Source organism: Schistosoma mansoni, assembly GCF_000237925.1.
Source record: "Schistosoma mansoni, WGS project CABG00000000 data, supercontig 0268, strain Puerto Rico, whole genome shotgun sequence".
Taxonomy (NCBI): domain Eukaryota; kingdom Metazoa; phylum Platyhelminthes; class Trematoda; order Strigeidida; family Schistosomatidae; genus Schistosoma; species Schistosoma mansoni.
Genome location: NW_017386131.1, coordinates 39,171 through 61,123, shown reverse-complemented (window position 1 = coordinate 61,123; position 21,953 = coordinate 39,171). Strand labels below are relative to the sequence as shown.

At 36.6% G+C, this 21,953-nt stretch overlaps 1 protein-coding gene and 2 non-coding genes across 3 annotated transcripts; 2 read left to right on the top strand and 1 right to left on the bottom strand.

The window, feature by feature from the left end:
• Positions 1–703: 703 nt before the first annotated feature.
• On the top strand, positions 704–20,292 carry Smp_176120 (ring finger protein 11 (sid 1669) (nedd4 ww domain-binding protein 2), putative). The gene is made up of 5 exons (XM_018790665.1): positions 704–899; positions 1,337–1,459; positions 10,205–10,391; positions 16,458–16,639; positions 20,008–20,292. The coding sequence occupies exons 1-5, from the start codon at positions 858–860 to the stop codon at positions 20,053–20,055; spliced, it is 582 nt and encodes a 193-aa protein (XP_018647398.1). The 5' UTR covers positions 704–857; the 3' UTR covers positions 20,056–20,292.
• Positions 5,083–5,154, bottom strand: Smp_tRNA_02085_Pseudo_TTG.1.1. Its single transcript has one exon. It is a non-coding gene (tRNA).
• On the top strand, positions 12,385–12,454 carry Smp_tRNA_01168_Pseudo_TTG.1.1. Its single transcript has one exon. It is a non-coding gene (tRNA).
• Positions 20,293–21,953: the final 1,661 nt, after the last annotated feature.

The window sequence follows — 21,953 nt, the reverse complement described above, 5'->3', positions numbered from 1 at the left end:
CATGGGTAAATGAATATCTACCCAACCATTCATCTAGATTTTAAGCGTTCGAACGCAAGACCAAAGGACCTAGGTTCGAATCCTCCTTCCAAGATCACGGACACTCACTACTAAAGAATTGCATACTAGAATGAAACACTTATCCAATACTTCCAGGTCTTTAAATGATTGTTTACCTTAAATTACCTCATTCACAAAACAATACATCATCATTACAATCAATACAGTATACTTTAATTGACACATTTATTGATTAATTATACCTTCACTATATCTCTCATATAATATATTCCACTTGTACTATTTATATTACTTATATTATAATCTATACTACTAACATATTTTATTCTAGAAAAGAAAAAAATGTAAATGATGACATAATCATGAAATTTTTTTTTGTTTTTTTAAATAAAAAAAAACAAAAATCAAATTAATGACGAATCAACCAATCAGATTGTAGAGATTTTTTTAATTTTATTTTTAAAAAAAAAAGAAAAAAAAATTATTCAATACTCAATTTATGTCATATTACTATGGTGTATATATACGAATTAAATGAATGTAATTGTGTGCCATAAAAAAATCAATAATTGTGCATGTTTGTGAATGCATATGTGTGTAAGTGTGTGTGTGTGTGCATTCATGTATTTACTATTATAAATGGAATGTAAAAGACTAATAACACGATCTAATTGATTCTTATCTTTTTTATTTCCTGTTATTATTTCATTGTTAATTTTTATAGATCACTTAAATTTGCTTAGCAACTACTTCATTAGAGATTAAGATTTGAACAGTCACTTGTTTGTTTGTTTATTTGTTTTAATAATTCATTCATATATTATTCAATCAATCCAATGGATAATAATAGTTCAATGATGCAACAACGCAGATCATCGGTAAGTTTTGGAATGATTGACTTTTTTTGTGTATGGAGATTTCAGTATTTTCATAGTTGAAATCATGAGTTAATTGAAGCTAGACCAACATCGAAAACCTAGAAGCACTGGACGGCCGTCTCGTTCTATTGTGGGACTCATCAGTGGCAGTGCACATCCACGACCTCGGCTCACGAGATTCGAACCCAGGTCCTACCAATCTCACGCCAGAGCACTTAACCGATAGACAACTGAACCGGCATCCGATGATGTTAATGTCTAACTTTGAATCTTGTGAGGCGTGATCGTAGATGCACACCGCTGAGGAGTCCCACAATAGGACGAAACGGCCATCCAGTGCTTCCAGGTTTTTTTCTTCTTTTCCTTTTCCCTCTTTTTTCTTCACGAATTTCATGTTTTACACATTTTTTCTCACTTCTTTTTTTGTTGTTGCATAGATTAAACTTTATACTGAATTTTCACAAAATTATCCAGCAGTTTATAATTTACCAATACAAATTGATAATAGTTCACATTCAACTAGATCAATTATTATTCCTTCAATGATTACACAATCAACGGTAAGTAAAAAACTGAAACTAATATTTGAAATTTATATATATATATATGAAGGGGGTTTTGTGGAGATCTGGAAGCACTGGAAGGGCCGTTTCGTCCCAGTGTCGGACACCTCAGTAGTGAGCACCCATGATCCCTCATGATTTTAACTATAAAATTACTAAAATCTACACAAACCTCCCCCTTCTGATAATAATCATATGCCTATTAGTGACTGGCTTCTAGAGGTATTTCTTAGAGTTCTAGTGAGAAGTAGTGACCAGTGGAGTTCAGCCGAGTATGTTGAGAGATATCAACTCACTGAGCACATTGGTGGACAGTTGCTCAATTTGGTGGATTGGTTGAATTTAGACATTAACACCGTTGGATGTCAACTCAGTGGTCTAGAGGTTAGGCGCTCGTTATCGAGACCGATAGATCCTGGGTTCGAATCTTGTGGGGGGCGAGATCGTGGATATGCACTTATAAGGAGTCTTACAATAGGACGAAACGGCCATCCAGTGCTTGCAGGTTTTTCATGGCGATCTGGCTTCAATTGACTCATGATCCCAACTATAAAATGTATTTTTATATATTCACATACAGCTTTTAATCATGATTTATCAAAGAAATGTCATTGATTGTAATGGTTTCATAGGAATTGGAATTGGGGTTGAATCCAACAAATGACTGAATATTAGTTTAGATGTTATCCCTACTCTAGCTCATAAAATATTGAAGGTAGATAAGTTATATCGTTCGCCTTGTAAAATTTTAAAGTTGTATTATAGTAAACAAGAACACAAGTGGGGACAATCGAATGTGTTTGAATACAAAATTACAGAGTCCCTTAGTAAAATCTGAGATTCATACAGTAACTGCTTCATTTGTAAAATGTCAATCAACTGTCTAAAACTGGATTGTCCCTTCGTTTCCACACTAATCATTCTCTGTTCTCGTTCTCTTTTCTTCGATCTTCCTAATCTTCTGCCACTAGGCATTCCACATTCGATTGGCATCACATACTACTTATATGTGTCGACATCAGTAGTAGATACCACAGTATAATAGATAAATAATAGCCGATTATGATAGAATTCATATATAAAACATATCATCTTATAAAAGAAAATTTCTATGAATAAAGATGAATTTCAGTTAATCACTGTTTCCATACATATTTAGTTAAATATTCCCCAAGTTAAATGGAAGTAAACTCTAACAATATTGAATATTTTCTACTTTGATTGTTTGTTACCATGGTAACATTGTTATAATGTGATGAATTTTATAGTTATCCTCATTTCTAATTATCTTAATTTAAAAGTTAACCTGTCAAGTTTAATAACTTGAAACAAGATTGATCTCTCAATGTTAGGACTCGAACTAAGAGCTATCGTCTTCTATTGATATGATTGTTTAATAGACTGTTACTTCATACTTATTACAATGAAATGAGGACATCTATATCAATACAGGGGAAAAAAAGCAAGACTATATAAGAAGAATAATCCATGCACCGACTACTAAATAAATGACATCCACCTTAATACTGATAATAATAATGTTTTTATTATGAATAACATCCGGTTGATGAGTCATGACTAGGACGAAACGCGCATACTGGAATCCACTGATAGGCACCATCCATCTTTGATTACAAAGCTTGTTACTTAAGGCAATATCGAGGCAATCCGCACAGGATACATATATGCCAATAAGAGACTGATCAATTACAGTCCTAAACAGCAATGCGAAGGTTCAAACAATGAGTTCAGTCGGGAGTTAATTTACTTAACTGACTTGACTGAAAAAGTATAATTCATCATTAGGTTACATATTTATCACCATTTTAAATCAAATAATAAGAATCTTAAATTCATTTAGTATTGTTTGTTTGAATCTTCCCATTGATGTGTTAGGACTGCAACTGGCCAGTCTCTAATTGGCATATGTGCATACTATAAGTATTGCCTCGATATAGCCTTAATTCACAAGCATTATAAACAAAGATGGATAGTGGCTAGCAGTGGAATCCAGCAAGTGGCTATGAGGACTCAGTTGCCGAGTGGATAACGCGATGACATTTGAAGCGAAAGGTACTAGGTTCGAGTCCCAGTGTGAAAATCAAATCTGAGATGCAGGTACATCCAGCTGACGAATCCAAAATGGGACGAAACGCGCGTCCTGGATTCCACTGCTATCTACTATCCATCTTTGTTTAGTAAGAATCTTTCCCAGTTGATTTAAGAGCTCATTGATCATTCAGTTGGTACTGAATTGGTAAAGATAAACTAGTTTTTCTTTAACACTAAATCAATTCGCAATAATTATCATCTCTAGTGATTGACTTATAGCTTCATAGTAAGAAAATATAACTGTTAACCACTTCATCCATCATTAAGGATTTATCACCATAGGGTTGTGGAGGTTATGAAGTTTCTTTTGAGATCATGAATCGGTCAGTATTGGAACACCATTGGGAACCTGGAAGCATCGGACGACCGTTTCGTCCTATTGTGGGACTCCTCATAAATGCACATCTACGATCCCGCCACGCGAGTTTCGAACCCAGGACCTGTCAGACTCGCGCGCGAACACTCAACCTCTAGACCACTGAGCCGGCCGGGATCCAACGGTGTTAATTTCTAACTCCAACCAATCAACAACATTGCACGACCATCTTCCATTGTCTTCGGTAGGTAACTGCCTCACACCCGACACAGATTATCTTGACTGGTCACGGCTTCTTATTAGAACTTTGTGAATTACCTCTTGAAGTTAATCAAATAAATACAGTATTTACCTGGCATTTGAAGTTCCGATGAGTGTTGCCAATTTGTACAGGCCTATTCAGTCAGTTAAAGGTAACATAAGAAACCTATATAAGCCCATCGAGTCACGTTATCACAATACATCAGCCTAGTACGATAAAATTAACAAGATTAATAACAAAACCGTTTTAGTAGTATCAAAGAAGAACACATGTGGTTACAGAATATGATTCGATAAGGATGAATTTGTGAACCTTATAAACCTAAAATTTCAGAGAAGACAAAGAGTGAATGAGCCTGTGTTATTTTGAACAATGTCCAGCTATTTCACATAAATATTTACGATAGTCAAATGGACTCCAACCCAGTGGTTTGGCTTATTCTAACAGTCAATAATTTTATAGACTGATACCATTTCTTAGTTTGATTACCGTTAGTTTCCTTGTAACCTACTTGTACGCCAGCCAATATTGGTTACCGAGGTCAATGATGGTTTACCATCAATAATACATTTCTTAACCACCCCTGGTACTAAATATTCATAATCTTATCAATAGATTTCTTATATTTACCTAGTGGTCAGCATCCTAATTTAGCATAATCCTATCATATATAAGACAACTATTGTAAATTGATAGATTGATTGGTTTAATAATAATCAATCTATTCAGTACCATATATATATTCGATTACTGGAAAGAATTCTCAACGAATAATATTTTGTACATTGAAGCAACTTGGCACTGTTATCAACAACAAAAAACATTCACAAAGACATTGTAAGCAAAGATGGATGATGGTTAGCAGTGGAATCCAGTTTGACGCGCGTTTCGTCCTATTTTGGACTCATCAGCCGAATGTACCTGCCACATCTCAGAGTTGGGACTCGAACCCAATACCTTTCGCTTCAAACGTCATCACGTTATCCACTCAGCTACTCAGTCCTGACAGTTTTTTTTTCAGAATTGATTAACTTCAATGAATTGTTATCCTTAAAACTTGTCGACTAGTTTCAGATCCATAACATCTTTTCAACATCTCATAATACCTTCCACTAAAATCATCTTTTGTTTCTCCAAAGAATAGATAAAGGTGAAATATATCAATCTTTGAAAAGGGATCTGAATGAAAGTTTGATTAAATCGTTAATAATAACTTACACAATTGATCAATATTAGTTAGAATGTCGTTGGTCAAAATTGTATTTATTCATATTTATTTCAGCACATAAACATTGGTAGAAGGAGGCACCAAATATATATGCGCCACACTAGTGAGTTGATTTATGTGAGGGCTGGCATACTGTCCGAACGCCCATACCGAAGCAGGTGGTTTTCTTAGGGGGGGGGCCACTCCTCGAGCTTTTGACCTAAAGGTCGAATCCAAAAAGCAGTGGAGTAACGTAAGGAGATGTTGTCCCATGATAGCCCGTGACTAACAATGAATGTATACGCCATATGTTCCCTCAAGATAGTGGAGCTCATGTTCACCATTGGTTTGGAATGGGGGTTTTCCAACACCTCTAGATGAACCCTCCGTGTCCATCAACTGGGTTAAAGCGCCAGACATTCGCTTTTTGTCTTTTCAGTTTCGTAAACGACACCCCTGTGTGACTTCCTTGACAGTGGCTATATACGTGCGGCCATATGAGAGCATTTTAAAAAAGAGAGAGGACTTTCCCAGCCCTTGACCATATCGGGAAATCTGGGGGTATATGATTGGTAATAAAATATTTTCATAGTTTAAATCACGAGATAATCTTAACCGTGCAATCATTCAAAACCTGGGACCATTAAATAACTGTTTCATTCTAGTATTGGACTCTTCAACAGTTAGGATCCACGACTCCACTAATAGGTATCAAACCTAAGACCTTCAACATCATACTTGGACGTCTAACTTCTAGGTCACTTTATGGGCATCTAATGGTGTTTACATCCAACTACAATGAATTACCTGGTGTTCTAGAGGTTAAATGTTCATTCATGAAACTGAAGATGTTGGGTTCAGTTTCTGACTGAAGGGTCATGGAAAAACATCGATGAGGAGTCATATACTAGGACAAAAAAGGCTGTTTGGTGCCTCCAGGTATTCATTAGTTGTCTAGCTTAGATCATATAGTGATTTAAAAGATGAAAATCATTCAATCTTCACAAGTTTTCTTATTACTAATCATCAAATATTTCCATCACAAGCATAAATCTGTCAACATATGAAGAGACTTAACTTTTTTTTATCACCATAGAAACCAGAAGAAGTTTTAAATGTTTTAAACCTGTAAAATAGTATCCCTAGATTTTCTTTTTTTTGGTTAACTAAAAACACAGGTAATCATGAAAGAAGGTAAAACAATTGAATTGACATTGTCATAACATTGATTGATAATGTTGGCAATCATTGAACATTGAGCCTGGTTTACACACACACATAAACAAACACATAAAGACACTTTTCACTGTTAATCAATTCATAACTATAAGATAGATTAGAAGAAACAAGAGTTGGATTTTATGATGCATCATAAGAATGTATTTGTGTAGAGAATACAGTATGATAAGTAGAAGTTGTGGTTTGAAGATCTAGTCCCTGAGGTTCTAAGTTATTTCCTTTTTAGTTATTTATTAGGTGAATCAACTGGATATTCAGATACTACTTCTAATATTAGATTATAAGGGTCGATTATTTGGTGGAGGTAAACTTGTGTGGTGGAATACTATTTACTTACGCCTGTTACCCCTCGTGTAGGAGCATAGGCCGCACACCGGAATTCTCCATCCAACTCTGTCCTGGGCAATCCTTTCCAGTTCTTTCCGGTTAACATTCAAACTTGTTATTTCTGCTTGTATTTCTCGGCGTAATATGTTCTTCGGCCTTCCTCTTCTCCGCTTCACCTCAGGATTTTAAGTTAGGGCTTGCCTCGTGATGCACATTGGTGATTTCCTTAATGTATGTCCTATCCACTTCCAACGTCTTTTCTTAATTTCCTCTTCAACTGGAAGCTAGTTTGTCCTCTCCCACAGAAGGTTGTTTCTGATGGTATTCAACCGACGGACATTCAGTATCTTGAGTAGACAACTATTTATAAATACTTGTACACTTTTGGTGATGATGGTTGTAATAGTTCTCCATGTTTTAGCTCCGGACAGTAGAACTGTCTTGACGTTCGTGTTGAAGATTCTCACTTTGATATTGGTTGACGGTTATTTTGAGTTCTATATGTTCTTCAATTGTAGGAATACTGCCCTTGCTTTGTCGATCCTCGCCTTTATGTCTGCATCAGATCCTCCTTTTTCATCAATGATTCTGCCCAGGTACGTGAATTTTTCCACATCTTCCAGAGCTTCACCATCAAGTGTGAGTTGCTTGGAGTTCTCCGTGTTGTATTTGAGAATCTTTATTTTTCCTTTGTGTATGTTGAGGCCTATTGATGCAGAGGCTACTGCTACATAGTTGTCTTCGTCCGTATTTGTTCGTGTGTATGAAATAAGAGGGCTGAGTCGTCTGTGAAGTCCAAACCGTCTAATTGGTTCTGAGATGTCCATTGTATTCCGTGCTTCCCTTCAGATGTCGAAGTCTTCATAATCCAGTCAATCACCATAAGAAAGAGGAAGAGGGAGAGTAGACAACCTTGTCTGACTCCGGTCCTTACTGGAAATGCATCTGTCAGCTGTCCTCCACGCACGACTCTGAACTGTAGTCCGTCGTATGAGTTTTGGCTAATGTTGGCTATCTTCTCAGAAACTCCATATTGTCGAAGTAGTTTCCATAATGTTCTCCTTTCCGCACTGTCAAACGCCTCATAATCAAGGAAGTTGATGTATAGTGTCGAGTTTCATTTAATTGATTATTCCACGATTATCCGTAGTGTTGCAGTTTGGTCTGTGCACGATCGATCCTTACGGAATCCAGCCTGTTGATCTCGAAGCTGGGCGTCTACTGCGTCTTTCATCCGGTTCAGAAACACTCTGTTGAAAACACTTCCTGATACTGACAACAGTACGATGCCTCTGTAATTTTCACATTTGCTCAGATCTCCTTTGTTTGGTATCTTGATGCAGTCTCAGAGAGTAATCTATTGCAATCCTCAATTTCAATGACGAGAAATTAAAAATCCTTCTTAACGTTTTGATATACACATCATTTCTTGTACAATCAACTCTTCATTACTAATTCATTCTATGAGATAGTTATGGTTTAGTTCTATTTAATCTATAGTATATGTTTTCTATAAACATATAGTGTGTAGTAGTGAATAAAAGTTAAGATGGTGGTTGGAGGTGTTCAACAAGAAACCCTGGACCCGGGTTTCGTGCTACTTGGCACTCATCAACAAGGTGTACCTGTAATCTTGAGGGAACTGGTGCTCCCTGACGGATTCGATCCCGTGTCACTCAGCTTCACAGTTAGAGACGTTACCACTAAGCTACTCGGGCCGCGACCGACCTCCTGTAGGACTGAGATGTAATCACAATTGATTGATCACTGGGTGGTGATCAATGTCATGCCTGTCAAGTCCCTCTTAGTGCTGATCGATCAAGCGAAGTCTTGTAACCTTGAGAACACTACCTATATGCTTTTTAAACAGCCTATAATGGATTCCATAAATTAAACATCAGTCTTTATGGTAGTCTTTTCTTTAAAAACAGTTTGTTTTACTATAGTTTTGTGTCAACACCTTGTGATTACATACATTCTTCTTAATATAAACAATAACAATAATAATCAGAAAGGGGTTTTATGGAGATTCTAGTATTTTAATAGTTGAATTAAAGCTAGATCACCATGGAAAACCTAGAAGCACTGAATGGTCATTTAGTCCTACTATGAGACTCCTCAACAGTGAGCATGCTAAACTGAAGGTCCTGGGTTCGAATCCCACGAGCGTGATCGTAGATGCGCACTACTGAAGACTGTTTTAGGTATCTAATTAATGTTTTTGTCAAAAAAGAACTGTCAATAAACGATATTTTCATCATTTTTTTTACAATGTAACTATTACGTCTAGAAGGATAAATGAGTGAATGATTAAATGTCATTTGATCTTGTTACTAGGTAAACAACAATAATTTTTTTTAAAAATTAATTGGTTACATGAGCCATAAGAAAATTGAAGTTTTTTTGGAAAATTTTACAATATTGTTGAGTTTCACGCTAACATTACCCTAATACTACTATTTTTGCTTCATACATCCAACTCTTTTACTAAGTAAGCTATTGAGTCTAGATAACAGATTTGCATACCATAAAAACGGTATATTACAAATACCTTACTAATAATTCACTTAATTTGATTAAAATTATTATTATGAGCAAAGATGTATAGTGGCTAGCAGTGGAATCCAGAACTTGCATTTCGTCCTATTTGGGACTCGTCAGCTGGATGTACTTGAGGCTCGAACCCAGTACCATTCGCTTCAAACGTCATCGTGTTATCCAGTTAGCTACTGAGTTCTGATAGCCAAGTAGCACAAAACGTGTGTCAAACTGGAATCTACTGCTAGCCACTATCTATCTTTGCTTATAATGCTTGTGAATTAAGGCAATACGCACAGTATGCACATATGCCAACAAGAGACTGATCGATTACAGTCCTAAACATTAATGAGAAGATTCAAACAAACAATGCTAGTTGAATGTAAACTTCACCCCATCGCACAAGCAACTGACTATCATGACTCAGTAGATGAGTGGATAACGCGATGGCGTTTGAAGAGAATGGTACTAGGTTTGAATCCTGGAGTGAACATTAACTCTGAGATGCAGGTACATCCAGTTGACGAGTCCCAAATAGGACGAAACGTGTGTCAAACTGTATTCCACTGCTAGTCACTATCCATCTTTTCTTAGAATGCTTGTGAATTAAGGCTATATCGAGGTAATACTCACAGTATGCATATATGCCAATAAGAGACTGATCAATCGCAGTCTTAAACATCAACGGGAAGATTCAGCCAAACAATTCCAAGTGATCTTATTATTTTTTTATTATTATAGGGAATTCAAACTATGGATACAGCACCTGAAGTTAGTGTACAAGTGGATTTATTAACACAACAATCAGAATTTACTCAAACCGATTTAGAATATGATATTAATAATAATAATAATAATTCATCAACCACTACAATAGATGCTACAATTGAATCTTCTGGTCATTTAGACAATTCTAATGATTCATTAAGTAAGTTCAATGATTAAAACAAAATAGTTGAGTATATTACATCATCATCATCATCTCTTTGTGAGATCATGAATTCTGTTTGGAATAAGTTTATCCTTTCATTATTGTTGATATTCAAAACTATAATTTTGTTCAGTTTTTATTAGTTGATAGGTTCTTTTAGAAGAACCTAAAAGAACCTGTTCTAATACAGATGTGAAGACGCCGATCAGCAAAGCAACTTAAGAACATCTGGAACTCAAAACAATTGTCAATCAACACTAAGATCACAATTTTCAATACAAAAGTCAACACAGTTCTACTGTATGGGATGGAAACCTGAAGAACTAGGAAAGCTATCATCCAAATGATACAGATGTTTATCAACAGTTGTCTACGCAAGTTACTTCGGATCCGTTGGCCAGACACTATCAGCAACAAGCTACTGTGGGAGAGAACAAACCGGATTCCAACGGAGGATGAAATCAGGAAGAATCAATGAAAGTGAATAGGACACGCATTGAGGAGAGCACACAACTGCGTCACAGGAAAAGCTTTCACATGGAATCCTTAAGGCCAAAGGAGAAGAGGAAAACCAAAGAACACATGACATCGAGAAATGGAGACAGACATGAGAAGAATGAAAAACAATTGCATAGAACTAGATAGGAAGGTTCATGACAGAGTGGGTTGGAGAATGCTGGTTGACTGTCTATGCTCCATTGAGAGTAACAGGCGTAAGTAAGTAAGAAAGTATGTAAGTAAGTTGTTTATGAAATTGAAAGGACGAAAAGCGAATTTCCGGCGCTTTAACCGGGTTGGTGGGCACGAAAGGTCCACCTAGGGGAGTTGGAAAACCCTCATTCCAAACCAATGGTGCACATGGGCTCCACGATCCTGAAGGAACAAATGGCGTATGAATCAATCGTTGGTCACCGGCTACCATGTAACTGTATCTCCTTACGATGCTCCACTGTCTTGTGGATCAGACCTTTAGGTTAAAGGCTTGGGGTGTCGCCCCCTGAGAAAACGACCTGCTTCAGTCTGGACACCCGGACAGTATAATAGCCCTCACACAATCAAATGAAATGACGATTTTTTGTGTGGCGCATATATATCTGGTGCCCCCTTGTACCAATATTTGTGTTCAAATGAATAATTAAATCAATAAAAAGGTTCTTTTTGGGAATGTTTGGATATGTATTATCAGTAGTTACAAGTTAAATTATCCTAATTTAGGATTCTGATTAATGGTGAAATCCAAGACGAGCGTTTTAATGTTCACAATGAGACTTTAATAGAAATCATTTCCCAATTGATGCATAGTTTACCTATAGGTCGTGAGAATAACCTAAATGCTAAGGCCTTTAACTTTCAATCAGTGAATTGAGATTTCGAACTCAGCTCTATCTCTTCACTTTGAACAGTTGTGTAATACCAATAACCCTAATCATTATCCGAAGTTAAGTCTTTAGACTCTTACTCTTTATTGAGAAATAACAACAATATTTGAATATACTACTATGACACACGCCTCTCAAGTTATCAATGTGATTGTATCCTAGCCCGATTCCTACAAAATTCTTTCTCTATCACTTAGTTACTTTAATTGACATACCCTGGTTAGCGCTTTTTTCAGCGAGTTGGTTTTCTACGGAATGGGGTCGCTAACCCCATACCCAACCCTCTTCCTTTACCCGATCTTGGGACCGGCAGTAGCCCCAGGAGGAGCTACAAACGGAGTTTTTTTACATATACCCACATAGATACAAATAAGGTAAAATCCAATGTTAGTCTAATCACTGTTCCTAAGCTTTTCTTAATATAATGAGAAACAAGTTCTTTTACCATGCTTGTGAAGTAAGGCTATATCGATGCAATACGCACAGTATGCACATATGCCAATTAGAGACTGACCAGTTGCAGTCCTAACAAATCGATGGGAAGATTCAACCAGAACAATACTAAATGAATTTAAACCTCACCCCATCGCACAAGCAACTGACTATCAGGACTCAATAGCCGAGTGGATAACGCGATGGCGTTTGAAGCGAGAGTACTGGGTTCGAGTCCCAGAGTGAATATCAACTCTGAGATGCAGGTACATCCAGTTGACGAGTCCCAAATAGGACGGAACGCGTGTCGAACTGGATTTCACTGCTAGCCACTATCCATCTCTGCTTACCAAGTTCTTTTATGTTCAAAAATGTTTCCCTTTTTTCTTTCAAAAAACAAAACTAGCACTAAATCATTTGTTTTAATTTCTCAAGGTCACACAATTTGAATATAAATTAATATAGAAAATTCAAAAAATCTAATTTATACTGTCTAATTCTATTGTTGTAAATTGACAACCTTGGTAAATGTAAATCTATCGATCTTAAGTGTAAATCAATAATTCATATATGTATAGGGTACGGCTGAGGGTGTAGGGAGTCAGCTCTCTTTCTCGAAATGCTCTCAATGAAGGAGTTTCGTTTACAAAATTGAAAGGACAAAAAGCGAATGTCTGACGCTTTAAACGGGTTGGCGGATATGGAGGATTTACGTGGGAGAGTTGGAAAACCATCATTCCAAATCAATGGTCTATATGAGCTCCACGATCCTGAGGAAATAAATGTCGTATAAACCAATTATTGGTCACGGGCTACCATGGGACTAAATCTCCTAACGTTGCTTCACTGACTTATGGATCAGACCTTTAGATTGGAGGCTCTGAGTGTGGCTTCTCAAAGAAAACCACTTGTTTCGTTGGATAAACAATAAAGATCATATTAATATCTAACAGGAAATTATCAAGGATCTTTCATAAGATTCTTTGAAGTTATAGATTTATAAATTCATTATAGAATTTAATGTGAACATTTTTAACGTTCGTATTCAAACTAATTTTGTTTATGACTTGATATATAGATGAGTGAGAAGCCATGACCAGTGAAGTTCAATCCGGTCTGTTGTGAGGAAGTAACTCATTGAAGACAATGATGGACAAGGGAGCAGTTTTGGTGGATTAGTTGAAGTTAGGAATTAACACCGTTGGATGCTGGCTCAATGGTCTAGAGGTTAAACGTTCGCGCGCGTGAACGAAAGTCCTGGGTTCGAACCCCACGAGCGAGATCGTGGACGTGCACTGTTGAAGAGTCTCATACTAGGGCGAAATGGTCAACTAGTGTTTCTAGGTTTTCTATGGTGATCTAACTTCAATTGGTTCTTGAATTCAACCATTAAATTAGTAAAATCTCCACAAAACTCTCTTCTGATAACATACATACTCAGCTGGATTATAGATAACTATAGAAAATCACCAAGAAGCTTTATTTGATCTAAACGTTTGATACTAGCAAACGCATATAAACAAGGTAATATTTTGAGAGATCTGATGCTCCATTTATGATACCAACAACTTTGTACATAATGCTAAGTAGAGGTCCTTTAAAATTATCCTGAAACAATTATCGGTTAATCTTTAATAGTTGAAATCATGAGTCGATTGAAGCTAGACTACCATGGAAAACCTGGAAGTACTGGACGGCTGTTTCGCCCACTTGTGGGACTCCTCAGCAGTGTAGATCCACGATCCCGCCTCACGAGATTCGAATCCAGGATCTATCAGTCTCACACGCGAACGCTTAACCACCAGACCACTAAGCTGGCCGGCAACCAACGGTGTTAATGTTTGTGAGCAGGGGTGAACATCTCATAACCATTTTGTCCTAACCCATAGACTATTACTATACGATTTACCATTCTTAAGTTATCCCCAGTCTATTGATTACTGTTCCAGCCACATTTGGCCAAATCTTGTATAAATGTGGTTTCCTATTTTATGGTACGATGTGGTCAGTCTGTTTGGTATATAAACTCAGTATGCTTGAAATAAATGATTCATATTGAAGAGGCTGTTACTGATGTTCTGGACTTAACGGGCTGCACTAGACAGAAAGCAGGACCGACAAGTACTCTAGACTGCTCGTACGGGCTTTGTGTGTTATTAGTCCGATCAATAATTCACTGCTCTCTAATAGGCCGGTACAAGATATAACACAAAGATTATCCTGTTTATTGTTATAAACTTAACTAAGATCAGAATGTATAAGCTTTTACAATCGTTCGAAATAACTTTTTAACGTTTGTTCATCTAAATGTTTACTAATTTACCAAGGATGACTTGAATATGTTGAACTTTGAAACTTGATTCAATTGTGTTAGAGCTAGGTAAAACGAAAGTAGTTGAAGTGAAGTTCAAACCCGTATCTTATTGGCTAACAAAGTCATCACTTTACATTTGTTTATATTAGGGTAGTTTTAATAGTTGATCAATAGATAGAAGATAGAAGCTAAGAAATTACCAAAATACGTTACATCAATTCAGGGTTTATGGCAAGTGGTAACTAGTTATATGCCATCAACAAGTTGTTATATTTGAAGGTACACGTTTTTGCAACTTGGCACTTGCTAGCGAGATATCTTAGCAATTTGCTTTCTGTGAGATTGGTACCAATATCACCCAATGTTATTGTCAGAGATCTTATTACTGAGTTATTTAAGCTTCAACTAACCTGCCCATATGCTATGATACTGATCATTGAGTGGTAAATAATATCATATCTGATTAGTTCATGTTGGGAAATTCTACAATCTCCAAATAACACATTATTACTAAATTAATCAGAATGTTAATGAAGTGATTGAATCATTTCTACGTAACGATGGCGTTTGAAGCAAAAGATACTGGGTTTGAGTCCCAGAGTGAACATCAACTTTGGGGTACAAGTACATCCAGCTGACGAGTCCCAAATAGGATGAAACGCACAACCTGGATTTCACTACTAGCCACCATCCATGCTTGTGAATAAAGGAAATACTCACAGTATCCGCATATGCCAATTAGAAACTGACCAGTTGCAGTCCTAAACATCAATGGGAAGATTCAAACAAACAATAATAAGTGCATTTCTACGTAAGTTTAACCATATTTATCCACATACCTGAAATCTTAACATACAATTTTTCAAGAGAAATTTCACGAATATTAAAACATTCAGTGAATTCATCTAACCACTCCATCAAATCCCTCCATACAATTCCTTGATTAGGAACATTAAGAACATTAATTAAGAACATTAAGAACATTAAAATCAACAACGACAAGCTAATGATATTCTTCAATGTAACACACAACCAAACCATCCAGTTCAAAGAACAAACCTCTATCAAAATCATTCACTTGAGTTACAAATCTTCTTCACCAACTCAACCAACCAATCAATTAAACAAACAAACCGAACTAAGATCTAATCACATTCTGACAAGTTTAGTGTCGGGAGTGGGGTTCGAACCCACAACCACAGAATGGACTGCGACCTGAACGCAGTCACATATTTACTTGTATTTCAATAATAATAGTCAATTTTTTCCTCATTTGCTTTCTTAAATATAAAAAAATATATATCAGAAGAGGTTTTTGTGGAGATTTCATTAATTTTTTTAATAGTTGAAATCATGAGTCGATTGAAGCTAAACCACTTAAGAAAACCTGAAAGTATTGGACGGCCGTCTCTTCCGTTTGTGGGACTCGTCAACAGTATATACCCACGATCCCGCCTCGCGAGATTCATGATTTCAACTATATATATAAAAAAAATTACTGAAATCTCCATAAAAACCCCTTCTGATAATAATGATATGCTCACTAGTGACTGACTTCAAGAGATATTTCCTGGATTTCTAGTGAGAAGCAGTAACCAGTAGAGTTCAACCAGGTCTGTTATGAGATATCAACTCACTGAAGACAATTGGTGGACGGTTGATCAATTTCATAGATTGGTTGAAGTTAGACAATAACACCCTTGGATGCCGGCCGGCTCAGTGACTGAACGCTCGCGCGCGAGACTGATAGGTCCTGGATTTGAATCTCGCGGGGGCGGGATCGTGGATGCGCACTGCTGAGGAGTCCCACAATAGGACGAGATGGCCATCCAGTGCTTCCAGGTTTTCCATGATAGTCTAGCTTCAATTGACTCATGATCTCAACAATAAAATATATATAACTGTTCATTCGATATATTTTATTTCTTTAATTCATAGGTACACTACGTGTTTATTTATTAAATCAATTACCAATTAGTGTATTATTGGATGATACCAGTATTAAGAAATTACATAATTGTTCTATATGTATGGAAAATTATCATATTGGTGATCGTATTATGGGTTTACCATGTTTTCATATGTTTCATTATAATTGTTTATATGTATGGATTGAAAAGGTAGTTTCTTTTTTCAAAAATTGATTTATGTATGATATTAGTCATGGATTGATTTCAGTTAGAGTTCAAAGAGAATTGTTTGCTATATGCATGCATGTCCACCTCGTTATTGTTCTACCCGACCGTTGCTGCTACCTTGACGTGATGGTTGGACTTGCCTATCGTGATGAACCAATCGAGCTATACTGGCTGGAACAATCGTTCCTCAAGTTTCTACCATACCAGACAGGTCGGTTGAAGAGCCCTAGAAGAACCCTTCCATGGTGTGAGCGACCGGGAAGTGATAACTGCCATCATACCTCTAACAGCACTCAAGACCACTCTAACAGGATTGATTTCATTTAGAGTACCGTTGATAAACCCTGGAAGTATTCGATTGTATCGTCGTTCTGGTATGGAACTCCTCAATAGTTCATACCAACTGATGTTCAGTAAATCGATCATGTAATATTGTAAACTGATCCCAATCCGGTGACCCTAATAGTTAAGGAATCATTGTGAGACATGATACATCTGGATTTGATTCCTGACGAGGTCGCGGATACCTAAGACTAAGGTGTCTTCATATATGGATGGAAAAGCTATCCTATGTTTATTAGTTTTTAATATTACTCCAACTAAGATCATTCAATGAGTAATTTTGTACAATCACTTAAGTTTCTAGTACAAATGGAAAGTTTTCACACTATATGAACTACTTATATAAGAATAATAATGTTTATATATGGAATTTTTCTTATTCTACGTTGATTCTTTGGCTTTTTGATGGAGTTTTGTTCTCTGAGCTGGATGGTTTGGTTGTGATTTTCTGGATTCTACACATTTGAATGTTATATAAGTCGATCTTATGATTGTAGCTATCTACACTAAAAAACACACAACATAAATAGTGATTTACTATTTAATTAAAAGAACCCAGAAGTTTTAGTCATTTGACATCCCATACATATTACATCAGTAAGTCAAAGTCAGGTTAATTATTCAACTATAGTCAACCAAATCAGTCGGCTACAACGTAGGACCAGGCACATATATGCATCAGTCCAAGTTGCCATACCTCATTAGCACAACAAGATGAACACCGAATTCATAAAAGTAGTTAACTTAGTGATTGTATTATATATAAAAGAAAGGTTGTATATAAGAATGTAGTAAAGAAAGGAAGACAGATATGAGTCAACTTTAATCTCAAGGTTTAAGGGAAGATAAAGAGTGTATACACCTGTGCCATTGTGATAGATTCTGAGTCATGTCACCCAGAGTCTTCAACCATTGGTTACGATAGTCACGTGGACCCCAACCAAGTAGTCTGCATCTGCCAACATGGCTCAGATCAGAAGTTAGTGGCTTTATAGACTAATGCCACGTGTTTGTTTGTCCGTCCCTAACTTTTTTCCAACCATCTCCCCAACACTAGTCAGAATTGCACACTGTGGTAATCGGTGTTCAGGCATACGTAACACATGGCCTAACCATCTCAGTCTATGAAGATTCATGACCTCATCAACTGATTTACTAACCTCACTATTACTCACTCGGTGATCCCATCAGGTGAGAGCTATATTTCTAAGACATCTGTGATCAAATATAGTGACCAGGTTATGAAAAATATTATCAAATGTGAACATTATATGGAATCTGACCGTTCTCTTACATCATTATTCTGTAATGATGATTAACTTTTTCTTGATAAGAAAAAGTTTATAAACCAAACAACAGTAGCTTTTAAGAAGAATCCATCGAAGCACTGAACGGCAGTTTCGTCCTAGTATAGGATCTAGAAACCAGGAATCGAACCCAGGTACTTCCTTTCGTGTGCAAATACCCAAAAATTATTTTTAGGTAAAAAGTCACTTACTCAGAGTGACTAAATACTGATGAATGAATACCTCATCATACAGACTCATGTATATGAGTTTAAATACATTGAATATCAGACTACTTCCATGTTCTCACACCAGTTCGAATCTCACGAGTGCGGGATCGTGGATGGGCACTGCTACTGAGGAGTCCCATAATAGGACGAAAAGGCTGTTCAATGCTTCCAGGTTTCCCATGGTGGTCTAGCTTCAATTGACTCACGATTTCAACTATGAACATTTAAAAACATTTTGTATCTTAATGAATTCATATTTTCATGAAGTACTATTTAATTGCTTTCTCTCTCACACACACACACATACATACACACCTAATTCCATCTTATCACCATTATCCATAGGCAAATACATATGTACGTGGGAAAATTTCCCCTATTCAGATGTTTTGATGTTTGTTTTTTTCTCGAGATATCAGCTAGATATACAATGTTTGTCCACTTTCCTTCTATTCGATAATACGTAAACACTCGTCAAGCACTGAAATCATTTTGTTGACATGACAACAAGTGCCCATTTTAAAAAAAAATCTAGTTGTTTTCGTGACTAAGACATAGGAGAGAGGGTGGGCGAAGAGTAGGGAAGGGAGAGAGAAATAAAAATAGATTTGTTTTGATGCGCATAAATAAAAATTTTTTACTTTCACAAATCAAAGGAATTTTGTCAATGTTAGTGATTATCATTATTGATGGTGATAATGATATAATCAATGTTTATCTTAGTGATTATTAGTGTTGTTTACATTAGGGTTTTTTTGTTGCGACTAGCAATTTTTTTATTTTCATTAAAAGAGTATTATGGAGATGGGTTTTAAGATGGTGGTTGGAGGTGGTTAACAGGAAACTCTGGATCCGAGTTTCGTGTTACTTGGTACTCATCACCAAGGTGTACCTGTAATCTTGAAGGAACTGGTGTTTCCGTGACGGATTCAATCCCGTGTCACTCAGCTTCACAGTCAGAGACGTTACTACTGAGCTATTCAGGCCGCGACCGACCTCCTGTAGGACTGAGATGTAATCAAAATTGATCGATCATTGGGTGGTGATCAATGTCATGCGTGTCAAGTCCTTCTTAGTGCTGATCGAATGCTATCGACCAAGTTGAGTGACACGGGATCGAATCTGCCAGGGAGCACCAGTTCCCTCAAGATTACAGGTACACCTTGATGACGAGTGCCAAGTAGCACGAAACCTGGGTCCACGGTTTCCTGTTGACCACCTCAAACCACCATCTTATCCCAACATAGTGCACGCAGTGTCGAGCCACCTAGACTAGTGGCCACATTGCAACTTGATCGATAGCATTCGATCAGCACTAAAGAAGGACTTGACACGCATGACATTGATCACCACCCAGTGATCAGTCAATTGTAGCTAGTAAATCATACATATACATATACTACTGATCTGATATTAGTAATTTCACTTTTCTCAATGTTATTTGTTCTATGAATATCTAATTTTTTTTTTTTAAAAATTGATCTTTTTCTAGAATCTTCAATGTCCAATGTGTAGAATGCCAATTTATGAAATTGATTAAAAGGAATGAACTCTCCAACTATTTGAAAAGCAAAAAAAGACAAAAAAAAGAAAAACTTTTTTTTAAAAAAAAAGAAGAAAAAACTTGTTGAATTTCATCATAACGGATAACTAAACGAACAAAAAAGAAAGAGATAAGAGAGAGAAAAAAAATCAATAATTTTTTTTTAGTATCTGGGTGATATTGTGATATATGTTTTTTTTTCTTGAATAGTAATCATTATTCTATTGACTCTTTATTGATGTGTTTTTTATATTTGTATGTATGTTGTTGTTGTGTGTAGATGATTTATCATGTACATGTTGTAATAGTTCGAGTCCAGATACTTCTATATATGTACTTCTATATATGTATTCTTATAAGATGCCCATCTTTAAACAAAGATTACTTACTTATTTACTTATGCCTGTTATTCTCAATCGAGCATAGGTTACCGAACAGGATTTTCCAACTCACTCTATCCTGGGCCTTCCTTTCTAGTTCTAACCAATTTTTGTTCATTCTTCTCATGTCTGTCTACATTTCTCAGTATCATGTAGTCTTTGGTCTTCTTCCTCTCCTTTGGCCTTGAGGATTCCATGTGAGAGCTCGCCTTGTGACACAGTTGGGTAATTTCCTCGATGTATGTTTTATCCACTTCAAGCGCTTCTTCCTGATTTCTTCCTCCGCTGGATGGACTCTAGTTTGTTCTCTTCCACAGTAGGTTACTTCTGATAGTGTCTGACCAACGGATCCGAAGTATTTTGCTTAGACAACTGTTAATAAACATCTGTATCTTCTGGATAATGGCTTTCGTAGTTCTTCAACTTTTCCGTCCCATACAGTAGAACTGTGTTGACATTTGTATTGAAAATTCTGACTTTGGTGTTAGTCGACAATTAATTTGAGTTCCAGATGTTCTTCAGTTGCTTTGCTGATCCGCATCTTCACATCTGCATCAGAACAAATTCTTTTAGGTTCTTTTAAAAGAATAATAATGATAATAATAATAATCCAGTCTATATTTACGGCATCCTCTGAGCAAAATTATATGACTTCTAGAATTTTCGTAATTCCTTTCATTTAAATAAAGACATTATTTGTCCGGAATATTTGTGTAAGAAAATGCTTCATGCCTCAAATTGAAGACATTCTGTGGATACAGGCGCATCCAAATTGAAGAGTATACCTAATGCACCACGTTAGATGCAGTAGTGCCTGAAATTAGTAGAGGCATGAGGGATTTAAATTCTAATTCCGTTGCTTTCCGTCTCCATGAACACTTATGATAAACTAATGCATTGCATTAGCGTTAGCGTTTTTTAGCTAGTTGGTTTTCTACGGGATGGGGTCGCTAACCCCGTGCCCAAACCTCCCCCTTTATCCGGGCTTGGGACCTGCAGTAGCCTCCGGAGGAGCTACAGGCGGAGGCTTCTTCGACACTATGGCGTGTCTGAGAAGATAGTCAATATCATACGGAATTCCTATGATGGATTAAACTGCAAAATCATCCATGGAGGACAACTCACCGACTCATTCGAGGTAAAGACCGGTGTTAGGCAAAGTTGCTTACTCTCACCCTTTCTCTTCCTCCTGGTGATCGACTGGATCATGAAGACGTCAACAGCTGGAGGGAAGCACGGGATACAGTGGACAGCGTAAGTAATGCATTGCATTCGTGGTTGTAGCTTACGATTCCACAAATTAAAGTTCAATACCCATCTATCTCCTAAGAAAATATAAATGCTGAATAAATGAATTCTGATGAAGTATTGAGCAAAATAACTTTGTTAAGTTATAACATTTACTTTTTTCTTTGGGAACGATTGTGATTTCTTCTGACAGCGTTACGACTAGTTCTACAACAAATAAGCTTAAATTTAAGTTTCTTATATCGATGGAACTGAGAATCACGAATG